The sequence below is a fragment of the Arachis hypogaea genome, chromosome 14 (genome assembly GCF_003086295.3).
Source record: "Arachis hypogaea cultivar Tifrunner chromosome 14, arahy.Tifrunner.gnm2.J5K5, whole genome shotgun sequence".
In the NCBI taxonomy this organism is placed as follows: domain Eukaryota; kingdom Viridiplantae; phylum Streptophyta; class Magnoliopsida; order Fabales; family Fabaceae; genus Arachis; species Arachis hypogaea.
The window spans coordinates 136,796,715-136,805,634 of record NC_092049.1 but is presented as its reverse complement, the minus strand read 5'-3'; the positions used below and the strand labels follow the sequence as shown (position 1 = coordinate 136,805,634).

Below are 8,920 nucleotides of genomic sequence, written 5' to 3'. Positions count from 1 at the left end.
GGAATGGTAGTTCCTAGGGAGAATTGGTGTTTGTAATGAAAGATGATTATAGTGAAATTCCATCATTGTTGTGATGGAGACTAGATGTAGGCTGCACTGCACTTACCAGCTGAACCAGGATATATCTGGGTGTAATTTTCTCTCTCTTCTACTCCATTTCTGTTTCTGCACAGGAGATAAAACTGAAAAATATCTCGTGCCGGGTCACGAGATAAAAAGAAAAAGTCTCGTGGTTGGGTACGAGTCAAAAATAAAAAAGTCTCCAGAAATTGTTTCAAAGACCTGCAAGTGTTGTTAAGTGAAAAAGGGGCTAAGATTCAACCCCCCTTTTCTTAGCCACTAAAAACCATCAATATATATCATAATATGTTGATTTTAGAAGTAACTTTCAACTCATGTGTACTTGATAAAAAGTGATAAAATAAATCAAATGGTTTTGAAAAATTTTGCAATTGAATTGAAGGTCTTTAAGAAATAAAGAGTATCAAATAATTAAAGATAGAAGATTAAGTATAACGATAGAATGCAAGTTAGCAAACTCAAATACTAGAGACAAATATCCAAAACCTCGAGTGTGAGAAAGAGAGTTAAGTTTGTGGAGGATAACCAATGCAAGCACAGAGGTTTGATGCGGCAATTACATTGAAATAACACCATTTTAGAAGGAATCCAACGTAAGCTAAGTATGGCAAAATGACATGAATGTGTCAGGCTCTCAGCCTTCATGCATGTTCTTTGAACTTTGAAAGGGTCTGCAGATGCCGTGTCCCCAAAATGAACGGCAACCAACATCACAATCTCGTGAGGTGAGTATGATTTATCATCACTTAGAACACCGAAAACAAGCTAAGGAAGTTTGTGGAGGTAATTAAATGAAGTGAAAGATAATTAAGGTTAGAAAGGTACCTGCGGGTGATGACTATATATGAGTAGAGAAGTCTTGAAGATTCATGTAACAAAGTCAAATAGTAGTGACAAAAATAGTATCACCATAACTGCTTCACTATAAAAACCGATTAGAGTGTCCAAATATTTCATCCATTGAAACCTATTTCGATAAAAATGACAATGATGGGGTTGTTGCATTCTGTTGCTTTGTCCATACAGTTTCTTCTCCTCTTCTCATCCTCCCTGTTTACAAACTGTTTAACTTTGAATGATTCAACTACTACTCATCATCATGAATGCCATCAACATGAAAGCAATGCCTTGCTCAGCTTTAAACAAAGCTTCTTCATAAGTAAGTCTGCATCTTACAATACTTTCAGTTATCCTAAAACTGTTTCCTGGATTCCAACCACAGATTGCTGCTCCTGGGATGGCATTGAATGCGATGAGCTCACAGGTCATGTCATTTCCATTGATCTTAGTAGCAGCCTGCTCTATGGTTCCATGGATGCTAATAGCACCCTTTTCTCACTTGTGCATCTTCAATGCCTTGATCTTTCTGACAATGACTTCAATCACTCGCAAATTCCAGCAAGGATAGGTCACTTGTCACAACTGAGGCATTTGAATCTTTCTCAATTTGGTGAAACCACATTGTCAGGTGAAGTCCCAACTCAAATTTCCCATTTGTCCAACTTGTTGTCCCTTGATCTAAGCAGCTATATTGACTAGCTTGATTTTCCAGTTATCAAGCGTTTACATCTCAAGGAATCCACTCTGCGAAGCTTAATTCAAAACTCAACAAGACTTGAACAACTTCGCCTTAATTTTGTGACCATTTCATCATCTTTACCTCACACGCTCACAAACCTTACATCTCTGCAAATACTCTCTTTTTGGCAATGTGAACTACATGGTGAGTTTCCTATCGGAATATTCTCTCTTGCAAACTTAACATATTTGAATTTTGCGGAAAACCAAAATCTGCAGGGCACATTACCTGCATCCATTGGAAACCTGACCAATTTAGCTCACTTGATTCTTGAAGATAATGTCTTTCATGGTGAAATCCCTCGCTCTCTTTTTGGACTAGAGAATCTTGTAACTTTAGATCTATTTTCTAATTTTTTCGAAGGCCGCCTAGCACTTGACATGTTTTTGAAGCTAAAGATGCTTAATGTTCTTGATTTGTCTTTCAACAAATTGTCCTTGTTCTCACAAAATAGGGATGTCAATGTGACAATCCTTCCTCCAATTCAATGGTTAGGATTGAGTGGGTGCAATTTAAATGGAGAAATCCCAACTTGGATAATGAATCTAACCGCTTTAAATTGCTTGGGCCTTTCTCGAAATAATCTTCAAGGTGAAATTCCATATTTCTTCTTCAAGTTAGAAAACCTTACAATTCTCGATCTAATTCATAATATATTGGAAGGACAGATCGAGCTTGACATGCTTTCAAAGCTCCAAAAGCTTACTATTCTTTCTTTAGGCGGAGGCAACAAATTGTATTTTCTTGAAGGGAAGAACACTTCCAACGTAACAATTCCTTCTCAAATTCAAATGTTGGATTTAAGTTCATGCAATTTAGTTCGTTTTCCCAATTTTATACAACACTTGCAAGAGTTGACTCATCTTTACATATCAGACAACAGCATAAAGACAATACCGAGTTGGTTATGGAACAAAACAACTCTTGAGAGTTTGGAAATTTCCAACAACCTATTGATGGGAGAAATATCCCCCTCCATATGCAACCTGCAGTCCCTTATATATCTTGATTTATCTTCCAACTACTTAGTTGGCATGATTCCATCATGTTTGGGAAGCTTTAGTCAATCTCTTCAATATTTGTCGCTCGCAGGAAACAAACTGACTGGCAATATTCCTCAAACTTATGTGAAAGGAAATGCCCTTCAGTGGATTGATTTTAGTTCTAACAAGTTGTATGGTCAATTACCAAGAGCACTTGTCAACTGCAGAATGCTAGAGTTTCTTGATGTGAGACATAACCATTTCAATGACTCATTTACTTTCTGGTTAGGATCTCTTCCTAAGTTAAAGGTTGTTTCTTTACGTGATAATCAATTTCACGGAGCTATAATGTGTCCATTGAAATACACATTTCCCCAGCTTCAAATCATTGATCTCTCTCAAAATGGTTTCTCAACAAAATTAACATCAGAAATAATCATGTGCTTCAAATCGATGATCATATCCAACAAAAGACAACTGGATTTCAAGGACGAGATTTATTTAAGTTGGAATGTGTTTATAAATATTGATTTGCTTTCATTTTCAATGTTCAACAAAGGAGTTGTCATGGATTATCTTGGGGGTCAATACCTTCATCACATGGTAGCCATTGATCTTTCATGTAACGAAATTTCTGGAGAGATTCCAGATACCATGGGAAGTTTGAATGGTCTTGTTGTGCTCAACTTGTCTAATAACATGTTTAGTGGCACCATCCCATCTTCCTTCGGAAAGCTTTCAAATCTTGAAGTTCTCGACCTTTCTCTCAATGACTTGTCAGGGAATATTCCTCAACAACTCACAGGGCTAACCTTCTTGGATTTCTTCAATGTGTCTTTCAACAATCTCTCAGGTCCAATCCCAGAAAATGGGCAACTTTCAACATTTGATGAAAATTCATTTAAGGGAAACAAAGATTTGTGCGGGATTCGGTTGTTGAAGAAATGTGAAGATCATCCTAAGCTTCCATTGCAAAAACCTGATGGCGATCAAGATTCTGAGTCGGGATCTTTCTTTGAATTGTATTGGATGGTAATTGTAATTGGATATGGGGGTGGCCTTGTTGCTGGGTTAGCACTGGGAAATGCTTTCGCCGTAGATGTTTTTAGGTTGCTGAAAAAGATCTTTTAAGTCACAAGTCTATATGTTGGTCTTTGCATGTGTGTAAGATTATTTCTATTTTTGTGTTTGTATTTAAAGTTATTGTGTTTCTCTTATGTAAGAGTCAGCCATATGTAAACCCACATAAAAATAGACATGATAGAAAGATAAATATAGTGTGTTATATATCTATTTTAATTTTTCTATTTTTGAAATCAGAAAAACCATACTTTGTGTTCTTTGCGTACAATAATCCATTTCCCTTTGCATACTTTCTCTTATGCTTATGCTTATTCAAGACACGATGTCTTGTAAAAAGATTATAAGTATTCATTGATATGAAAAAGATTATAAGTAGATCAATTGGGCCAACAGTAATAATAAAATAAGATTTCCGAACAAAACTAAAATTACAACCATCCATAGTCTAAATATTTTCATTTGAAAAAGTTACTAACAAAAACAGAAAATTTCTTCTGCTTTTCTTTCTCTTCCATTTCAAGATGAAAAGTCAGCAACACCATAGAAAGAAGGAGAAGCAATGATGATCAATCTCTCTCTTTTCATAGTAAGAGCACTAATTTTTCTCATAGGAATTGAAGGAGAATAAGAAATAAAATTACAACAACACCCCATAGGGACAATATCCTCCTCTATCAAAGGGAGCACAGAACAACCCATTAAGGGAACAAAACCATAGTCCAGAAAAAAAGAGAGCAATTACCAATGAGTATGAAAGGTTAACATATCCATCTATACAGTATTCAGAAACATGATTTTAAGAATGCCAAATTAACCACAGTTAAGATGTGTTGAAGTAATTAGTATATTGATTTCCTACAGTTAACCCGTTCTATATATGTTGATGGCTTACATATATAACAACAAATAGGATCTTGTTAACTCTGAATTATTGCATGTTCATAAACTCTTGTCAATAATGCTTTTTAATTTCTTTTGGCAGTTATCAATAACATCTGTTGTAAAATTTAAAGCTATTGAGATATGGAAACATGCATAGAACAAAATTGATATGCCCCATCATATTTTACATTATTGTCAATATAACTACACATCTCTGTTCAAAGAATTGAGTAGAGGTTTCTTTCTTGCAGTTCTAAGCCGTTTGTGTTTGGATCATAGAAAAATGAAATGCTGTCACTGCCATCACAGAAGATCCCACCCAGTTCATCATCACTGGCTATGTTTTGTTGTTGATCCTTTGTGACTTCCTCGTCAAGTTCATCTCCACATGCATTGTTCGAGTTCTTTTCAACCAATTCCCTAAACAGCGAAGAGCGAAAGGGAAGGCCAAGAGCCGTGGGAGAACGACTTGGTGCTCGAGAATCAATACATTTTGTTATCAAGACTGATGCCTACAAAACATTGACAAAGCATTAGTAATTCATCTTCATGATCAGCAACCCCAAAAAGCACATATGTGCTGTGTTGATAATTAAAGACTGTATATATAAGGAGTATTTCACCTTGCAACACCCCTATATTCTTCAGAAGTCACTACTCTTCCTGCAATAATTATTAAAAGAAAACCGTATAATGTGTTCTTCGTTTTTCTGCATTCCTCTCAATTATGTTTTATTTTGAGAATTTAATTCATATAGGTCGCATTTGGATACTCAAACATAAATACAAGATAGCTATATGTATATATTTTTTCCCTTTTGAATAAAATAGAGTTGAAGTTAAGAGTTAGACTTTAGTCTACATTAAGAAAAACCTTAAGCCTTGTTTTCAGGATGGTGCATCTTATTGATTGATTCATAAATAAATGATCCTTCAACAAAATGGTAAAAATGATTGCTAAGAGAGTTTAGTTTTCAGTAATTATTATCAATGATCTTTTTTTGCTTTATAGGTCATCGCAAGCAAGAAAATGGTATTCATAGTAAAAGCATCTCTTGAGTTGTATGTTTTTTATTGGAACGTTGATATATGACTCAAAAACTGCTCAATTCTTGTGATCTTGAGCAAGTATTAATGTTATTTTTATTGCTAAAATTGAAGTAATACTTTTTTAATATTAAAAAAATTTAATTTAAAAATTAAAGGTAAAAAGTGTCGCAAAAATATAAAGAAGTGTGGTATTAAGTTATTAACTTTAGCAATAGGTTTTAATTACTGGTAAAGTTTATAACTACCGCAGCTACTATAATAAGTCACCGTAGACTTTACTTAATATATATACCATTAAATAATAAGATATACAAATATTATTTTCCTTGTTAGCAATAATATTTATGCTTTCGATTCTGGCAGCAGTTACTTTTTCTCTTACGTATAGTTGAGAAAGTTATTTTTATAAGAACTAAAAATTGCACCTTAAAGTATACTGTTAAAGAACTACACTACATATAAAATAGGAAGCAGAGACAAGAGAGAGTGATGCTTGGGGTGGATAACTAAGCAGAAAGGCTATTCTTCTGCATAAGATAAGGTTTGAAATAAAGTTGAACAAATATACCTATACTGCTATACATGATATGATGACTATGAGATACCATATATATACGGATGGCCAAGTTATGGAAAAACTTGAAAATGACATGAATTGCCACAGTATCTCAATTATTCTAAACCAGTATGTGGTTTCAAAAGTCCGCAGAACCAGCCATAACAACGATCACTATCTTTCTTTTCTTCCACGAAATGAGCAGCAATATCACACTCGGAATAATACAGATGCATGTGATGTTACTTGCTGCATGTCTGCTACACAGTATCACCATCACTGCTTCACTATAAAAACCGATTAGAGTGTCCCAAACATTCCATCCATTGAAACCTACTGCTATACGATCACAATAATGGGGTTCTTATGTTCTCTTACTTTCTCCATTCAGTTTCTTTTCTCTTCTCATCTTCCCTCTTCACAAACTGTTTTACTTTGAATCTGTTGGTTTATGGTATAACCAGAAATATTTAGGACAGAGATATAAGAAAAATACGTAGGTGAAAGGAATGGGAATCAAAACTTTTTTACTTTGCAGTACATTTATAGGATTTTAATCCATGACACTACCACATCACCACTAAACTAGGAAGTGGGATGAACAGAAACTGCCACATACCCACTAGATAAGGAAGTGGAATAACAAAAACTACTTTTCTCCTAAAGTGCAGGAACCACTAATTGACTAAAACAACAAACTGAAACAATAATAAAAAAAAAAAAACTTAATGCAGTCCAAAAGCAAATAATTAACACTCCTCCTTGCTTTAGGATCTGCAAACTCCAATTTTCTGCCTCAATAGCTCAAACTTGCTGACAGGAAGTGGCTTTGTAAACAAATCTGCCAATTGATCTTCTGACCTGCAATAAACCAAAGTTATTTCTCCATTTTGCTGCATCTCTCTTAAGGAGTAGAGCTTGATGTTAAAATGTTTAGTCTTGCCATGACACACTGGATCCTTTGAAATCGCAATTGCTGCCTGGTTGTCGATAAACACTTCTGTCTTGTGATTCTGTTGGAGATGTAAATCACATAAGATCTTTTTCAGCCACAAAACTTGATTTACAGCTGCTGTTGCTGCTATGAATTCAGATTCTGCAGTGGATTGTGCTACTGTCTCCTGCTTCTTTGTGCACCATGAAAAAACTCCTGAGCCTAAACTGAAACAATATCCGGAAGTGCTCTTCATGTCATCAATGGATCCAGCCCAGTCACTATCAGAGAATCCACACAACTTGAAATTTTGACAGCTCTCAAACTTCACACCATAATCAACAGTACCTTTAATATATCTCAATACCCTTCTTGCTGCCTTTAAATGCATTTCACTAGCACAATGCATAAATCGAGAGAGAAGACTTACAGCAAACAAAATGTCCGGCCTTGTTGCAGTGAGATACATTAAACATCCAATCAAGCTCCTGTAATAGCCTTCATCAACTTTATCAGCACCATCTTCTTTGCTCAGCTTCTCCTTTTGGTTCATTGGTGTGCTAACCGCTTTGCACTCCTCCATCTGGAATTTTTTTAAGATTTCCTTAGCATATTTTTTTTGACATATGAACACATCATCCTCATTTTGTTTGATCTCAATTCCAAAAAAATAAGACATAAGACCAAGATCAGTCATTTCAAAAACTTGCATCATTTCTTGCTTGAATTCTTCAACCAAACTTGTATCATCTCCAGTTACTAATCTATTTCTCCTTTCACTAACTCCATTTTGCTCTGGAGTGTATGGGGTTGTGAGTTGATGTACAATACCAGCTTCTTCACAAAATTGATCAAATTGTGTTGAGGTGTACTCCTTCCCATTATCTGATCTTAGAAATTGTATCTTGCACCCACTTTGAGTTTCCACCATATTCTTGAACTTTACAAAGACTCCAGCCACTTCATGCTTGAATTTCAAGAAAAAAATCCAGCACATTCTTGTAAAATCATCTATGAAAAGAATAAAGTATAGACTACCTTGTAACGATGGAGTTCTTTGAGGTCCTGCCACATCAGTGTGGATGAGTTGCAGCTTTTGAGAGGCTCTCCAAACTGTTTTGGGAAATGACACTCTGTTTTGTTTACCAAATTGACAGGCATTACAATTTGGCAAATGATCAGAGAGTATTGGTAGACCTTCAATCATATCTTTCCTCTTCATGTTCAGCATCCTTTGAATATGACAGTGACCAAGTCGCTTATGCCAGAGTTCAGTGGGACTGACTTGGGTGATGTAAGCTGTCTGCTCCTCCACAATTGGATCAAATGAGAAGCTTTTTTCTCTCATTTTAACTCTTAAAATCTCCCGACCAGTAGTGTCAAAGATAAGACAATGTAGATTTTCGAAAAAAACTTTAAATCCCTTTTCTAACAATTGACCCACACTAAGCAGATTTTGGTCAATGTCAGGCACATACAGAACATCTGAAATGGTTTTCATACCTGAGCTAGTTGAAATTACAATTGTTCCTTTTCCTTTTGCAGAAATATAGTCACCATTCCCAATTCTGACTTTTGAGAATTTAGCAGGCTTCAAATCCTTGAAAAGAGTTTTATCATATGTCATGTGGTTTGTACAACCACTATCAATCAGCCAGCATTCAGAACTACTCCTTGCTGAGAAGCATGTTGCCACAAAGATTTGATCTTCTTCATTTTGCTCTACAACATTGGCATTAGCTTCATGTTGTTGAAATTTGCCTTTGCAAATT

General features: G+C 35.3%; 1 protein-coding gene across 2 annotated transcripts; it reads left to right on the top strand.

Moving 5' to 3' along the window:
* The first annotated feature begins 574 nt into the window (after positions 1 to 574).
* LOC112743317 (receptor-like protein 49) lies at positions 575 to 3,948 on the top strand. Of its 2 annotated transcripts, XM_072215157.1 has the most exons (3): positions 575 to 806; positions 1,304 to 1,549; positions 1,634 to 3,948. In XM_072215157.1, the coding sequence occupies exons 2-3, from the start codon at positions 1,393 to 1,395 to the stop codon at positions 3,772 to 3,774; spliced, it is 2,298 nt and encodes a 765-aa protein (XP_072071258.1). In that variant the 5' UTR covers positions 575 to 806; positions 1,304 to 1,392; the 3' UTR covers positions 3,775 to 3,948. The 2 variants fall into 2 exon arrangements, with proteins under 2 accessions (XP_072071258.1, XP_072071257.1); XM_072215156.1 differs by lacking the exon at positions 575 to 806 and having other exon boundaries at positions 953 to 1,549.
* The last annotated feature ends 4,972 nt before the right edge of the window (positions 3,949 to 8,920 follow it).